This window comes from Marmota monax, unplaced genomic scaffold (assembly GCF_021218885.2).
Source record: "Marmota monax isolate L192 unplaced genomic scaffold, Marmota_monax_Labrador192_F-V1.1 WCK01_AAM20220418_F8-fsc00061, whole genome shotgun sequence".
Classification (NCBI taxonomy): Eukaryota; Metazoa; Chordata; class Mammalia; order Rodentia; family Sciuridae; genus Marmota; species Marmota monax.
Genome location: NW_026695230.1, coordinates 8444782 through 8462681, shown reverse-complemented (window position 1 = coordinate 8462681; position 17900 = coordinate 8444782). Strand labels below are relative to the sequence as shown.

Genomic DNA, 17900 nt, shown 5'->3' with positions numbered 1-17900 from the left:
ATAGACACCCTTTACTAGCAAGCCACCTGCCAAGAATCTCCAAGCCAGCAGTGTGACTTGTGTGAAAACCTAATATGGTTTAAGGCTATCCCCACAGAGTTCACATCTAGTCCCACCAAAGACATGAGAAGTAAAGCTATATGCCTTCATTGGAGAGGCTGACTTTTCCATGGCCAGGGACTGGGAGAGGCATCTGCTACTCAGGAGTTTTCATCTCATAGGCTCAGCTCCAACCAAATCAGCAAAGCACTGTTACTATGGACCATCTGCCAGGACCCGGAAACAGCCCTGTTACATAAAGGGGCTAGGATAATGAAATTTATTAAACTGGATCTTTCCTCCATAAAGGAGACAAAACATTTTAAGTCTCTGTTTAAAGGGGCAATGTGGGACAGTAGAGAGGCCATGGACAAGGGACCCAGTGGGTTCTTTTTTTTTTTTTCCCCCAGTGGGTTCTAATACTGTTTCTATTATCCATTATCAGTGAGACCATGGGAACAAATCATCTCCTCTCCCTGAGCTTCTATATTCTCAAACTTCAAATCAGGATGATAAGGTTCCTTAAAGCATTTAAATTCCATGATTTATTATTATTTTACCAAAATGACAAAAAGTAAGCTTACCTTGATATTAATTTTGCACTACAGGGTTAAATTTCTAAAAATAAACAGTACTTTCATATCTGTGGGCTTAACAGAGAAAAGTAATAAGTATAGCCATTGAATCTAGGACTAGCTGGAGGAGAAGGTACATAGAGGAGAAACTAAAGGTCAGAACCTTCTAGCAACCCACACAAAAGAGGCCCTACTAAAACTGAAAATAAGAATTTGGTCAGGATTACAGTGGCATATGCCTGTAATCCCAGCTATTCCGGAGATCGAGGTAGGAGGATCACAAATCAAGGCCAGCCTAGGCAACCAAGTAAGATTCTGCCTCAAAATAAAATCTAAAAAGGACTGGGGAAATAGCTCAGTAATAAAGCACTTGTCTAGCATGCACAAGACCCGGAGTTCCATCCCTAGTACTGCATTAAAAAAGAAAAAAAAAATTTTAACTGGGAGCAGTACTAGTAACACCCTGCCTGTGCACACAGTACTTTCCAGTTTACAAAGCGCTTTCACATCCAGGACCTTATTTGATCGTCTCCACACCTTCACAGTTAACAAGGTAACACTGACCCTCATTTCACATTGTACAAAGTTACTAGATGGATTGAGCCTATGTCTCATATGCCTTCAGTTCCCTGTATAAAATATGGGAGTGAGCCTTACTTGACAACATTTCCATATGGATTCAATAGATAGTGTTTGTAAAGCCCTGACAAAATGTCTGGCACACAGTGTCTCTTTAATAAATTAATTAACCCCTTCCTCACATACCTCCATCTCATCAGGGAGGTGTAGGAAGAAGCCCCAAAGCTGCTCCTTTTTAGGCCCTGAAGAAATGCTTCAAGATGAAATGTAATATGATGGCTTCCTAAGTGACTACAAGATAGACCAATGAGCCAGATGACTCTAGTCCCCACCCATCTCATGGATTTATAACAGTCACCCAGTCACTGGAGGAAGGGGCTACACCTTGAGTCCAGAATACCTCAATGTCAGCCACAGAGATGAGACCTGGAGTAGAAAGCAAGCATGAGCCTTCAACAGAGAAGCCTGCAAGAGCCACCCTGAGTCAGGGTCTCCCTTTCATTTTTCATGATTATCATACTTTGTCCCCCACAGAAACCTTCAGTGGCTCCTTCCACTACTCACAAGGACTCACTCCCATTAAACTCAGATGTTTCCAGGCTATTCTCATCATATATGGCCCAGGTCAAGTAAGCTACAACAGGGTACACTTCCTACTTCTACAGCCTGGCTCACAGTATCCCTTCTGCCTGGAATACCCTCCTTTCAGTTCTGCCTATGCAACAACAGTTACTAAACAAATTGGAGAAGGAATGAAGGAAGGAATTGTAAATGAGTATATCACATAATATACCTTTGCAAAGCAGAAAAATTAGGGATTATGATTCTCCTTTTACAGATGAGGAAATTCAGGCCCAGAGAGGTGCTCAGGATGATATAGCCAACAAATTGTCAAATTAGAACTTGAAACTAGCTCTTCAGGGCTTGTTTGTAGTATAGGGATAACCTAGGGCCTAGTACAAGTGCTCTACAACTGAGCTACGCCACCAGCCGTCTTCAGGGCTCTTTTGACCACATCAAGCTTCCTGGTAAGGTAAAAGTCACTCTCAGATTGAGAAAGAGCTGATTCTTCCCAGATTCCTCAAAATGGGCCACTCTCCTTTTGGCACACACTGAGAGCACTTTAAGGAATTGGCTGTCACTATGATTATTGAAAGCTCCCGCAGGACAGGCAAGGTCCCCTGAGAAAGGGCAAGCACAATGTCATCTGTCAAGAATCTAAAAGTGATGGCAAAATTATAGGCTGGTCACTTAATGCTCAGTTTTAGAGAGCTCCTAGAACAAATCAATCTCCACCAGGAAAGATGAGGATTTCTTGAATGGAAATTGAGCTCTCTGCCAGGGACCTCTGAGCCCTTCCCAGAACCATCTTGTGAGTTCAAAGCATGGCTGGTGGCCCCACTCATTGTAGACAGACAAGGAAGCCAAGGACCCAAGGCAAGGTCTTGCAGACAGGCAGGGACAATGTTGACTTAAAACACTGGATCATCAAACATTTTTGTCCTTGAGGTTCTCTGTCCTGGCCTTCTCCAGCAAGGTGGGAAGAGGGCAGAGCCATAAGCCTGGTCTCCTGAGCACAGCTACTAGAGATGGCATAGTTTCCACATCCAATAGCTCCAGCTATTTCATGCCACCAGCACTCGCTGAGCCTTTATTCTATGCCAGGAGATCCAGAGCTGAGTGAAACAGTGAAACAGATGAAAACTGCACAAGGCTCCCACTCAGTGAGGAGAGAATGGCAAATAAGCAATAAATAATGACACTATGAGTTCAAGCAGTGAAAACTGCTATAATGGAAAATAAAATCGGGTAGGGAGTAGATTGTGAGAGGTGGCCTTTGGGAAGAAATCAACAGAAGGGAAGCAGTAGCTAAGTAGGAATCAGAGAAACAGTATCCCTGCCAAAGAGAACAGCTAGAACACAGATCAAGAGAACATGCTCACCTTCTTTGTGAGGGCTTTTCCAGCCACCACTCCCTAACCCGCTCCATAATTACCTGCTCCATCAGGCACTGCTTCAAAGGCCTTTGCTTCAGCAGCCCACCACAACTTCTTACAAGCTTTCATCAGGGAAAAAAGACAAATATTTGTTCCACTCTGCCCTAAAATTTAGAGGACTCTGTTAGAGACTGAATGTATCCTACCAAAATTAGGGTTAGGTTAGGTTGAAATTATAACTCCCAATTTGATGGTATAAGGGAGTGGGGTCTTTGGAAGTTGACTGGATCATAAGAGTGCAGCCTTCGTTAACAGGAAGTATGCTCTTATAGAATGGCCTCCAAAGAGTTCCCTCCCCTCTTCCACTATATGGGAGAAGATGGCCAACTATGAACCAGGAAGCAGGACCTCACCAGAAACCAAATCTAACAGTGCTCTTATTAAGACTCTCCAGGACGGGCGCAGAGGCACACACCTGTAATCACATTGGCACACTCCTATAATCTCAGTGGCTTCAGGAGGCTGAGGCAGGAGGCAAGTTGAAAGCCAGCCTCAGCAATTAGTGAGTCCCTAAGCAATTCAGTGAGACACTGTCTCTAAATAATACACAAAAAAGGGCTGGGGATGTGGCTCAGTGGTTGAATGCCCCTGAGTTCAGTCCCCAGTACAAAAAAAAAAAAAAAGACTCTCCAGGCTGTGAGAAATAAATTTCTGTTGTTTATAAGCCACCCAGTCCATGGATCTTTGTTATAACTGTCAAAAATAATACAGTTACTTGCTATATTTCCAGTGAGGTCACTTTGAGGGGAGGTAGCATGATGAAATTAAATGAGTATGAGCTTTGACATCAAACCAGTAGGGTTCAAGTATCAGCTTTCTTTAACTAGCTGTTACTTTAGAGAAGCCATTCGGCCTCTTTGAACCTCAATATTATCCAGAATGTAAGGAAAGTGAACTTTACCTCAGAAGGTAATGAGGAAATCTGTAAGTGGCAGTACCAGTAATATATAGTGTTTGCCAAAAATTTGTCCCCTGCCCAAATCTGACTCCCTTGGGAATATGAAAAACATTTTTGTGTTTGTTCAACCAATTATGTTAACTCACATCTTACTGCAACATGCCTCTGACAAGGCTTTAAGCCTACCTACTAGTTGGATGTGCAGGCTAAAGGATGACCCCCAATTCCATCCACAGCACAACCTGATGGGAGGCCTTGACCTGGAACAAAATGGCCACAGGGAGGGGTGAGGAGTTGGTCAGAGCAGAGGGAAGCTAAAAAGATAATAGGTGGAAATCATTAGCATCAGACCCTCAAAGAAATCAGGAACAATGTCCTTCCTATCCCATCTCTAGCTCACCTAGAGAGGTTCCAATTTGTCGCCCGGCTCCTAGGTGGGATAGTAAACTGAGGGCCAGTCCAATTTCAATTCTTCTCACAAGAAAGCACTATATGGTATTGAGGTCTTTTCAGCCCTGACCTTGCAAGAAAGCCTATGGATGCTGGCCCTACTCACCTCCTCCCCTAAGGCTGTCTGCCTGCCCATTGCTGCCATCTGGTGGCCCCCCAGACCTTACTGCACTTGGCTTTGGGACAAGCCCTTTATCCAACATACCCACTTCACAAAGGGTGAGTCTTGTTTCTGTTTCAGGTAAGACATACTTTGCACTTCTCCAGACCACAGATCAATGGGTATTCATGGCAAAACACAAAAGCCAAAAATAACACCAGATCTCCATCTCTTGTGACAGAGATGACACAACTACAGCTGAGAGACTGACCTCCCTGCCCAAAGAGAGGAATTAACTTGCCCAAGGTCATGCAGCTACCTGACTTCCAGGAAGTGCACAATTCCCCTCTACCACAATGTTTAGGTCTGGTGGGCACCTGCAAACCAAAAATAAAGTCAGCCCACAGCCTAGGTATCAAAGTCTCTGGAAGGTGGGAAACAAAACTGTCAGCATTCCTTGCAAACCTCAAGAAATGTAAAGGCATGTCATATAAACAGGCCAACCACTGCTTGCAAGAAATTCACTAGAAATAACAAACTGGGTGTGCCCAGGGAATCTCATTAACCTTGAAGGCTATCATTCATTAAGATCACCTGCAGGATCTTCCCTAAACAGCCTCCAAGCTACCACCACAAGCTGGATCTGAGACCAGAAAGAACACTAGGCATGGAAAATACATACTAGAGTCACATCCATGTTTGCATGTGCTCTCCCTACCAGAGATGAGCTCCTTGGGTCAGGGTTTTATCTTTTCTTCTCTATCTCCAGGCCTCTCAAGGTCAGTTAAGGTATATACTGCTAGATCCCTTAGGTTCCTATCCAATCTTAGGAACTGTTCACTCTTTCTGGACAAAAATGATTACATGCTGGCTCTATCTGTAGCTATCTTCTGCACCTATAATGCAGACCCTGAAAGAATAATGCATGACTTAAGTAGGTCACTTGCCTGTCCTGACATCTATCATCTCACACCTACAACACATTGAGAATATTACTGGGTGATGTTCAAAGTCTTTTTTTTTTTTAAATTCTGGAACCCTAGAATCTGAAACCTGCAGACAAATCAAGGATATTCTTCACCTGCAGATAGAGCAAATAACAAGGTGGGAAGGGGTCGTAATCAAACAATGCTTCCCTCTAGTGGTTTAATATGCTTTCTACATCCTGCCAGCTCACATCACCATCAATGAGCTCCCACTCCATTCCAAACCTGAACTATCAACAGCAGAAATCGCCTTCTCTGAGCCTGAATTCAGAGAAGCCAAAGAGAAAGTAAGGAGGCCAGGCTCAAGAATCCAATCAGGCCTCTCAGCTGGTTCCACAAAAGTGAAGAACTTTAGGAACAAATTTATTTTGAAACTCAAAGAAACTTTTGTGACCTCCAACTCCCCTTTTCAAAGGAGGAAACCAAGGCTCAAGGATGTTCAAAAGGTCATCAAGCTGACTCATAACTAAGACAAAAATAGATACCCACTTTCCTGCCTCCTGCTACACTCTCTTGCCTCTTTTCCATGAGACCTCTCAACTGAGGCTCATGGAAAAGACTTGTCAAGGACATCTACATAGGAATGGCTGGAAAAGGATCCATAATCCCTAGACTCAGGGGAAAACCATTTTAATTAATTGTAAAATAACATTTGTGAGGGACATAATCAGATTGCAATTACATATTTGGAATAGAAAATAAAAAAAAAATTCACTCATATCCCACCAAATATACTATTCACACACTTCTCCTTCTATTATTTTCTATACAAACATTCTTTCTTTAAAAAAGAAAAACAAATTAGGAGTTAGAGTGTAGTAATTTGTAATCTGGTCTTTTCATTATCTGAGGAGCCTATTTCTCTGTCACTAAATATTCTTCTAAAACATTTTATATAATGACTATATATTCCAACATATCCTTGTACCACAATTTATTTAACCAATCTCCCTTGAGTTTCATTTATCTGTCTTTGTTTTTGTCCTTATAAATTAAGCTGCAATGAATGACTGCATTATATTCATCTTTGAATACAACCATGATTATTTTCTTAGGCCAGTTGTATTTTTCATAGGACAGAATTTCAGAACAGAAATGGCCCAAAAAGTTCATTATGTTCACAACATCCTATTGGCCAGATGGGAAAAAGCAAGCCAGGGAGTTTAGTGTATTGCCAAAGGACAAAGAGAAAACAACGGAACCAACTCTCAAGCTATCCACCTATTAGAACATGACCTTCCCAAAACCTAACCACAATTTCACACCGTTCCCTGACCACTCTCAGCCACAGTGACCTTTCCTTCTCCTGAAACCTTAGAGCTCTGGATGTCTAGGCGACTCCTCAGGACCCATGCCACATTTTGATTTTTCTACTAAATGTTTAATTTTGTTCATCCAACCACAGTTTCCTGAAGGTAGCTCTGATTTTATAGTTCCCTGTATTCTACAACACAATACTATGTGCACATAGATAAGTGTTCTACAAATGGCTGCTGGAGGATCACACATAACTAAGAATTTCTTTATTCATTGCTTGGAAGAATGTAGTGTCACTGGCAAACGTTGGGAAAATATGCTTCTTTGAAGCATAAAAGAAGCTTAGTTAATGAGTTAGAGCATTCTGAGAAATATATAAATTGGATTTATAGTGGGAGGCTTGTGGAAAAAAGACTGGGTTCAAGTTTGGCTCTGCCCATACACATAGTCCAGGGAAATGTAGTTTACCAATGAGGGACTCATCTGAGGTAAGCATAACATTCATCTTGCCACCTTCATATAATGTGAAAGCACTTTATAGTAATAAAGATGATCCATCAGATTATAATTGCTGTCTGTGTTATCATAACTAGAAATGCAGCTACTTCTATGAATTCTCGAAGACACCTCCTGACCCCTCACTCCTAGGCATTATCTCAGTTTCTACTCCACACACATATCCACTAAGAGAATCTAGGGCTACACCCTCCAGGTAAGAAGCAGAGCTTTCCTAAAGCATAACTTTTTATAAAGAAGGAATCATCATTCCTTGTCAGGTTCCTGGATTTAAGTTTTAAGTCATCCACATTTCTTCGTCATCCCTAGAGAGAACATGAAAAGCAGAAAGAGGACTGGATGGAGAGTCACAAGACAAGTTCTGATCCTAGCTCATTCACTCATTACCTGTGCCTTCCCCTGCTTAGTCCTCAGCTTCCCCATCTCCAAACCGCAAGTAGTCAGGCCATTAGAATGTCATTACTGACATTCTAAGGATCCTAAAATAAAAACAAATGACTCTAGTAATAAGCAAAACATCCATTTCAGAGTAGTCTTTGGGTTCTGTTTGACTTTCAATCATTGGGTTTTAAAAGTCCTAAAGAACAAGCATCATCAATTCCAAGGCACCTACTTTAAATAGAGCCCATGAGGTCAGAATCTCCCTGGGCTCGGTTGAGGTTTCATGATATATGGTCCCAAAGAAGATGGAGTAATGTACACTGTCACCCTATTCTGCAAAGGATCTTGGCCCCAAAACAGAAAAATCAGCATTAGGTATATTTATAAACTCAGTTTAGTGTGAATCAATGGCTGAGCTTGGATTTCACTAATGCTCAGACATCAAATACAATAAAACATTTCTTAGTCTGTGACTTCTGAAGAAAGAAGATAGGCTCCGAAGTAGTCCTTTCCACACATACCATGCAATTCCTCTCTTTAGAGAAATAAAAAATATTTCATTCAAAAGGTATTACCAAGAATCAGGAGGAAAGTGAGGGAGAGGGAAAATATTTACTGGAAAGCAGAAATGGAATTCTAGTTTAAATGTTGCCATAAAAATCACTTTTTTTTCTCTTGGTTTCAGTTTTTTCATTTGCCAGGTGAGTAAGATGTTTTTTCCATCTCTGATTCTCTAAAACTTTCAAGACTCTAGCACTTTATTAGGTGACACTGAAGAAAAAAAGTAAAGAATGTCAAAGAACTCTCTGTATTTGATTTCAGTTTTCAATCCATATCCCTTGTGAGACCACAAGGCTACTTTGGGATACAGCATGGTTCAGGGAAAGCTTCCAGCATCCGGAAAGCAAACAGATTCTAGACATTCTGACTAACCCCACATTAACATTTGGATCTTGGGAAAATCATTCCCCTTGAAATTCTAATAAATCACCAGCAACCATCACTTAGCATCTGTAAGCACTGATCTTTCTGTATTCTTCAGGATAGTCCTGAATAAAACTGTTAAAGAAGCACCCATAACCAGAGACCTCTTCCGGAAAGAGAAGAGCACCCAACCTCCAAAAAGCTCCAAAGTTCCAAAGGGCAGATGTGCACTAATAGGCACATGAGCCCAGTCCTGTGCTGGATGATGTACTACGTCATCTGATTTAATCCTTATGCCCAGTCAGCAACTGCTTTCCCATTTTCCAAATAAGGAAATACATTCAGAGAAGCTAGGTTTAACTCATTTGTCCAAAATGTATTAAGCACCTACTTCATATATGCCAATTACTTTGCTAGGAACTAGGATACAATGGTGAACAAAACCAAACATGACTCCTGCCTCATGGAGCTTATAGTCTAGTGGGAGGGGAAGTTAGTCAAAGAATCCTACACACACACACACACACACACACACACACACACAAAGGAAAGGGCCATACCTCCATGAGAACTAAAGAGACTAGACAACTATAACAGTGACAATAGATATGGACACGAGGGCACTGCCCACAGCAATGCTGTAAGTAAGCTGATGAAACTAAGATTAAACCTTGATCTGTCTGATGTCACAGCCCGTGTTTCTCTTACCTTTCCATTTATTTCTTCATTCAGCAATTTGCTATGAATCATCCACTTACTAGTGCCATGCCTAGGTTATATGCTAGGGATGCAGCCATGAACAAAACCAACATTGCTTGCATGGAATTTATGATCTATATGTTAAACAAGTAACACTACAAACAGATGTACACAATGAAAAATTGGGATGAATGCTATGAAGAATCAATTTTAATAGGTAAAATTATCTACGGAGATCTTCCAAACTGTTAACAGCCTGAAAAAGCCACTTGCCTACCACAATGAGTGAAAAAGACTTTAGGAAACTTGGCCCCATCAAGATGTAGAAATTGGAGCTGGGACTGTAGCTCAGTGATAGAGCACTTGCCTTGCCCGTGTGAGGCACTGGGTTCAATCCTCAGCATCACATAAAAAATAAGTAAATAAACAAAGATAGTGTGTCCATTTACAATTTGAAAAAAAAAAAAAAAGATGTGGAAACTGTCACATCCCCTAGCCAGCTTATGAGCCATCGGGGCAGAAGCTAGTGTGTCTCAAATTCAGCACAGATCTCGCTGGGATAGAAGTCCTTCTATAAGCAGCTACTGACTCCAGAATGCACTTACATATCCCAATCTCAGGCAATTGTGCATTTTACAATTAGTGGGATCTTTCACACAGATTCATTTGAACCTCACAACAACCCTATGCAGAATACAGGTAGGTTTTAATATCCTACTTAAGAGATGAGAAAACTGAGGCCTAGACAGGTGATGTGACTTAATCAAGGTCACCAAAATAGGAAAGGACCAGATCTGCCATTCAACTCTCACTAAACGCACCACTAGCCAGGAAATCATGAATCTCAAATGATACAGCTGCAGGTCACTGAGCCTGGATAGTCACCCAGGAGTCCCATGAAGTTCCTGAGAACAATGATCAGGATTATCAAGCAGCTTGAGAAAGGTTTCTAGAATGCGGTTCCACCAGCCTGAGACACAGGTACCCTTGCCAACTCTCCCAGATTAGAACAGGTTCTCTTGGACTCTTTCCAAGTGGCTGTGACTAACAGAAAAGTATTTTTCCATTGCGAACACTGCAGGCAGACACCAGACTGAGGGGAGCAGAGAGCACATCCCAGATTCCCATAGTCTGTAAAGTTATCTGATACCATGTGAACTGCCCTAGCTAAGCACCTACCACTAGGGATATTATGTCAATCTTGGACAGAATTAACATTTGGGACTAGATAATTTTTTTGTTATAGGAGTAGAGGGACTATGTTTGCATTTTAAGATGTTTAATAGTAGCCTTGGCCTCTGTTCACTGGATACCAGTAGCAGCCCCCAGTTGTGACAATCACAAATGTCTCCAGCCACTGCAATGTCTCAACCTCTGGTTGAGAAACACTGGTATAAACCCTATGGAGAAGGGGAAAAGCAAAGTGCTCTCCCTTTTTCTCATCCTATCCCATTCCATCTTTCTGGCCAGATATATGGTCACTATCCACAAACTCTTTTATTCTCAGTATCACACAGCCAGCGTTTCTCAGACAGATAAGAATAGCTATGTGCTCTTACAGCCTACAAGTACATCCCAGGAATAATTTGCCACTGGAGCTTATGAAAACAACCAGAGTCAAATAATTCCTTGTTCCACTAATGAGCTGCTTCTGACCCTGCAAGGAAATCTTGTTCCCATTAATGTGAGCAGCTGAGTCTGATTAAATGGAAGCCCTGGGTGTTTCTTCTCAATGACATCAGGCCAGGGCAAGGGCTTCCACTGCTAGAAAAAACACAAAATTGGTGAATCAAATAGTAGGAAACTCCCATTTACCCAAAATTCAGTACAACAAGCAGGACACTCAAACATTCCCAGCTTTTAACCATTATGGACTCAGAAGAAAGGGGAATGTGGCAATGTACATAAACAAATGAACTAAATTAACAAGTTAATTAAACAGCGGAAATGTTACCAAAAATCATGCTCTCAAGTGGAGGTGGAAACCTTAAGCTGAACTCCAAAGCAACTGGAATGACTCAGACAGTGTCAGGGATGTGGGTTCCAACCTCCCACTCCAAGGGCTGGGCTGCTGACCCAGACATGGGAATCAACATCAGTTACAGTACTTGAAAAAAAAAAACCTTTCTGTCTTTCATTAGTCTACTTCCTAACTCATTAAAGGGTATGCTGACAGACTCAACCAAACTTACTACCATTTGATAGTAAGTATAGTGTACTGCACTGTGACTCTTTGAAGACTAACCATGAAATACCTACCTGTTAACACCTAATTACTCAGACTATGGCTAGTTTGTGTCTACTTTTGTATTTAGCAGTATTGTTGCACATCATACTGGAAATGTGCTGAAATTTCATTACAGGTCTGTCTCCCCTGGTAGACACCTTAAAGGCAATATTTACATCTAATACCAAGTATGGCACATCAACATAATCACTATTTGTAGGGTGGATGGAAAAGTTGTCCATCTCCATATTCTTAGACTTAAGTCTATCTACAAATTCTCGAGAGAAGCATGGCCCATGTCTTTCTCCTCATTTCTCCAAGGCTTATTACATTGCTTAATAGGTGTCCAATACATATTAACTGCTTTGCTTGGGATCCTGAATCCAAAGAGACAAACTGAAGCCTTCTGTTCAAGAACCAGTGAGTCCCAGGAAAGAGATCAGAAATCCTAGCTGTCTATCCTGTCTTAAATGTATTTGAATGTTTAGTCTCTTTTAAACTGGAAACAGTCTGACAAAGGAAAACAACTACATTCTCAGATAGGCAGTGGAGTCACAGAAGTGAATAAAAGCAATATGGTGGCTCCACAGAGCTTACTGACTGAAGGAAAAAAAAAATTCATATCAGCAGGCATACAAATAAGCAGTTACTATGCTCAATGTCTCTTCAAGCAAAGCTTCTCTAGATGGGCCCAATCTTTAAGCAGTCTGAACTTCTCTGAGATATAATCTTCCTCCAAATGAACAATACATTTTCCTTCGAGCATCTTCTGAAGTGGTAATATGAAAATTTTACTATACACATTTGTTATACAGGCCTTTATTCCAGAATGATCATAAAACTTTTTAAATATCAATTAAAAGCATCACAGAAATTAATGCTTACAAGTCTGTTTGTGTATACAAATGTGTAGTATGTGTGACTTACCAAAAACAGAAGAAGCTGACTGAAAACCTTCAAGAACCAGAAACTCCTAGAATAATAGTCACTAGGCATTTGGGAGTCTAGAGGTGGGTGAATTGCTAGCAAAGCAGACAAGAGCAGGCCAGGGAACCCTTGAAGTTCAGAAGGCCTTTACATGACAATAGACCCAAGAATTACAAACTGTCTGTCCAAGGAATTGTGTATAAGTCAGCAGGAACTCTTAGACAGCAGGGATGAACAGAGGCCATAAAACACAAAGTCCAAGAACAAAGTCAGGGATATGAAGGCCACAAAAGAGCTCCCCTAAGGGAAAGATGAGAAACAGATGAAGACTCAAAGAAAGATGAAGATGCCAAAAGCTGTATGGTATGATAGCATAGCATCTGAGGGAACAAGAGATGTCTGGATCAATGTACATAGTTTATTAGGGTAAATACAATTTAAGTCAGAATATCATGCCAGCTATTATTCAAAATTATGTTCCTGCCTCCATCTTTCCTTGAAATATTTACTTTGGCTGAACTTTTTTTTTTTTTTTTTTTTTTAGGTGGGGGTTACCAGGGATTGTTGAACCCACGGGCACTTAACTACTGAGCCACATTCCCCAACTCTTTTTATTTTTTATTTTGAGACAGGGTCTTGCTAAGTTGCTTAAGGCCTCACTACATTACTGAGGCTGGCTTTGAATTTGCAATCCCCCTGCCTCAGCCTCCTGAGCCACTGGGATTACAGGTTTATGCCACTGCAACCAGCTTCTGATTCTTTTAATTTAGACTGACGTGGAAATACAAACCGTCATCTCCTCAGCTCTATTAAAGTAAGGACTCCCCAACAACCTGGACAAATTTCTGGGTGATGCTTGCTACAATGGATTCCTTTTTAAAACCACACAGACTTTCAGGATCAGGAGTTAACCTAATCCAGTCTTTTTGGGTACAAAACTGTGATCCACAAAGGAAAAGCCATATATCTGGCTGATAGCAGAATTAGACCCCAGGATTTCCCCCTCCCAGTCCCTAAAGTTTTTCATGAACAAAAATCCTTAAACCCTAAGCATTCTTGCCTATTTAGACAGTCTTCCAGTAGCTCTTACCAATACCAAATTTTCTGCTGCATTCTCACCTGTCTGAGCAACCAGGTGTGTCCACCCACTCCAGATGGCAGTGACCTTCTCATTCTGAAAGCAATGTGCTTCTATTTTCTGGGGCACAGGAAGAAAAGCAGCCTGAGCAGCCAGTTGCCCATGCTTGTTACTTCCCCAAACATACAGCTCTCCTGCATCTTAAACAGAAGGGAAACAGAGATGAAGAAACATTATTTGAATATTATGGAAAATAAATCAAGTCTAAAAAAATGGCTAAAAAATTGTGGTTTTTTTAACTTATAATATAATGTTTAACGGAGCCAAGCAAACTACAATGTACATGTGTAGCATAATCAAATGTAAGATATATGAAAATTCTACATATAGAAACAAAGTCAAATATTCTTAGGACTTTAAGGAGTAAGAATGTGTAGTTATTTTTCTTTATTCATTCACTCAACAAATATTCATTCCACATCTATCCTCTATGAGACGTATTTCTCTATTTTTTTTAATATATGCTCACATTTCCTTTGGGGGGAAAATTTTTTAACTTGTTAAAACAGTAAGTTAAAAGACAAACTATTTCTATTTAAACTTTAAAAACATAGGATTATTTTCATTGTTTATCCTGTCCAGCAGAAAATATAAAGCTACCACATCACATCTGTGCAGCATTTCAACCTCACAATAATCTTGTGATATAAACAGAAATGACTGCCATTGTGATTTAACAGAAAAAAAAAGCAAATTCAGAATCACGTGACTCTGGCTTCTATTCCTGGATCCACTAACTAGCTATTGACCTTGGACAAATCACCACCTCTCTAAAGCCTGTGTAGTGGAAAGGAGGGTAGTTGGTCCAGAAGGGCAGATAACATGACTGACGATGCTGGAACAAGAACAATTGGTGGCAACTGTGGTAAACCAGAAAGCACATGTCTGTCTAAAAGACATTCAAGTTCAAATATATCTTTTAGATAAAAGGTCAAACAAAATGAAGCCATGACTACTCAGGTGCTCTATAAGCTTTCTCAGCCCTAACACTTCAAGATTCTAAAACTGTATGAACCAATAGCACTAGCCATATGTGGCTACTGAACACTTGAAATATGGGTAGTCCAAACTGAGATATCTTAGAAGTAAAAAAATACAGAGTGAACTGCAAAAACTTGGTGCAAAAGAGAAGTGTACCTCATTAATAATTTTAATATTGATTACACACTGAAATACTACTTTGAATATACTGAGTTAAAGTACATATAATATTAAAGTTCATTTCCAACTGTTTCTTTTTACTTTTTTGAAATGTGGCTCACATTTTATTTCTATCAGAAAGCACTGTTCTAGAAGATAAGTTAATCAAACTTGGAAGATGTTAAATGACTTTTGAAGCTCACATGGTTAATAAGAACTCATAGTCAATAAGGGAACTAAAAACCAACTCAGCTTCCACTGCATTTTGTGACCTGCCAATAAAACTTTATAATATTGCTTGCCCTAGGGCTGCTGATATATTTCCAAAAACTAATCAAAAGCCAAAGAGTAGCATGAAAGGACACTAGAGCAGGGCTCAGAGGTCTCTAGTTCAAGTGCCATCTACTATTTGGTCACTATTTGAAACTGAGCACTTCACTCCACATTCTGGGACTCTTGTTTCCTCAACTCTAAATGGCAAAATGTAAATCATTGAAGCCTTTTTGCCACCTAGGAAACCCTGCAGCACTGATATTCTGCAGTTTTTTGAAGTGAATTTGGTATACTTCATTGTCAGAGAAAGGGCAACCTCCCTGGACTTCATCAAGGTGTATGAAGTATGAGAATCCCATATAAGAGGGCAAAGAAGGCCCCTCAGCAAAATACCAATCCATTAAGTAAATTGGTGAGCTATGAAGATGCCACTGGTGATAAAGCACAATTTGTATTAAGCCTTAATCTATCTTAGTTCATCTAACATCTTTTTGAAAGACAAACTGACTTCCACATGAGGATCATTACACTGTTGCATCAGCAGGTAAAATTAAATTCTGCTGCAATGCCAAAGAGTTACACAATCTACAAGGACTCCAGAAAAAAGGTCTAAAGAGCACTGAACAAAATCCAATGTGTTAACAGCTTGAACTAGATGAGAAAGGAGGATTATTAATCTTGACAATTTTTTAAAACATTTATTTTTTAGGTGTAGATGGACACAACACAATGCCTTTATTTTTATGTGGTGCTGAGCATCAAACCCGGGTCCTGCCCTAGGCAAGTGCTCTACCGCTGAGCCACAATCCCAGCCCTTGACAATTTTTAAATCACTTTCAAAATACTGAAAAACAATTCAGTTTGTGAATATACTAAAAATGACTAAATAGACACTTCAAAATAGTCAATGTCATAATTAAATCTCAAAAAATATTCAAAGTTTAGATGTATAAAAAATACCATAGGAACAGTGCCACATATGAAATAATTTACTAATCACGAGACTTTTTAAGAAATCGACATTAGCAGGAGATCAGACAATTTCTATGGTGTATATAATGTCAGCCATTTCAAATTGTTTAGAACACAGGAGAAATGTCTGCCTCAGTCTACTTTTACACTCAGAGAGAAGCTCCCCCTCCCTCATTGACTGTAGGCTTGAACAACTCACTTCTCATCTTGGAGTCTCCAATTCTTCCTCTGTAAAAGGAGAGGTGAAACCAGGTGCCCAGTAGTGTTGCTTACACTTAGCATTCATTTCAACTTAACACTTTGACAAACAAAAATCTATCTAATGTGAGTCGAACACTAAAAGTAGATGTTTCTTTTGTTACTTTGTGTTTTAAACTCATTAAGCAACTAATTATGCATAGCTCAGAATTTGTAAAGTATTTAAACTCTCTCACTATGACTCTGGTGCTCTGGAAACAACAGGAGTGTCCAGTTGGACAACACTGTAAATTTGATATGGGAGAATGCATGCCATCATTAATTTACCTTTAATACACACCTGAGTTTCCACATAAAACACAAAGAACACTAAGTATGAATGTCCCTCCTTTTGCTTAAAAATGAAATGCATTCAATTATGAGTGGAGGTCTTATAAAAAATATTAAATCTCTGAGAGGTACAGCCTCCAGTCTAGCCCTACCAGCAGAGAATAGGACAATATGAATCAAAACAAAAGGATAACTGCTGCCTAGAAAACAATGCATTGCCTCCTAAGGAAAGTCACTAGAAAGTTCATACTATGTTTGATGAGCATGTCCAATGGATGGGTGGACACATAGCCAGATAGAAAACTATAGTGTGAGAAAAAAAATATATTAGATAGAAAAATGGATATGGAAAAGATAGAAATAAAGGGATGAAATAGGAAAATACATAATAATATAAAGCAGATCAGAGAATAAAACTTGTAGGCTTATTTATATATAGGTACTTAAGTTAAAGAATAGATGAAAGAAAAAATATATATATATATGTAAGTTAACAAAATAGAGAAAACAGAGACAAACAAATTAAAAAGATATAGATGAATAAAATAGGTTAGTCTGAGACTAAACAGCTAGAAAGTATAGAAAGATAGCATTTAGTTATATTAGACATAGAAATGGATTAGGTAACCCCTTCACTGAGCAACTCATGACTATATATAAATTTACTGTTCATTATATGATTTAACCATTGCAATTACCCTGAGAAGATATTCTCATCCTTCTTGTTTAATTGAGAAAGCAAACTCAGAAGAAAATGAAGTAAGCCTATGTTTTATGTGAGTGCTTAACATTATCATATTTAATTTTCATAATTACCCACAAAGTATTTTATAGATAAGGAAATGGACAAAAAATGGTAAAATAATCTGCATAAGATTATACCAGTGGGGGCATCAGAATTCTGGCTTTAAAATCTATTACCTTCCCTCTGTATCCAAATATCAACACTCTAGGCCATCACTCACAAAGTTCTGAATGGCATATTAAACTGTGAAAGAGTTGGTACCTACCTGTTAATGAAGCTGAGTGGTCTGAGCCAGCAAGAACACATATTGCTTTAGAATTCTCTAGGCCTACAAAAAAAAAATTTTTTTTTCTTTTGAATTATGTTGATAACAGAACAAACTGGGTGGAGGAGGGACCGTGAGCCATCACCACCTAGGTGTGAGGAGAAACTCAGCCAGCACGGGCAGGTGTGAGTCAGCAGCACTGGCCAAGAAGATGGCTACACGGTGGGAGACTGGAACCTACTAGGGAGTGAAATAGAGAAGTAAATATATTGAGAATAAAGAAG

At 39.8% G+C, this 17900-nt stretch overlaps 1 protein-coding gene across 7 annotated transcripts in view; it reads right to left on the bottom strand.

The window, feature by feature from the left end:
• Positions 1-17900, bottom strand: part of Sergef (secretion regulating guanine nucleotide exchange factor) — a 224670-nt gene that overhangs the window by 184395 nt on the left and 22375 nt on the right. For 6 of the 7 annotated variants that reach the window (XM_046438352.2, XM_046438347.1, XM_046438348.1 and 3 more), the window contains 2 exons: positions 17617-17679; positions 13675-13833 (listed from right to left, as the gene is read on the bottom strand). In XM_046438352.2, coding sequence (XP_046294308.1) covers positions 13675-13833; positions 17617-17679 — 222 coding nt within the window. The remainder of the gene's footprint in view (positions 1-13674; positions 13834-17616; positions 17680-17900) is intronic. The other variant, XM_046438350.1, reaches the window with a different exon arrangement.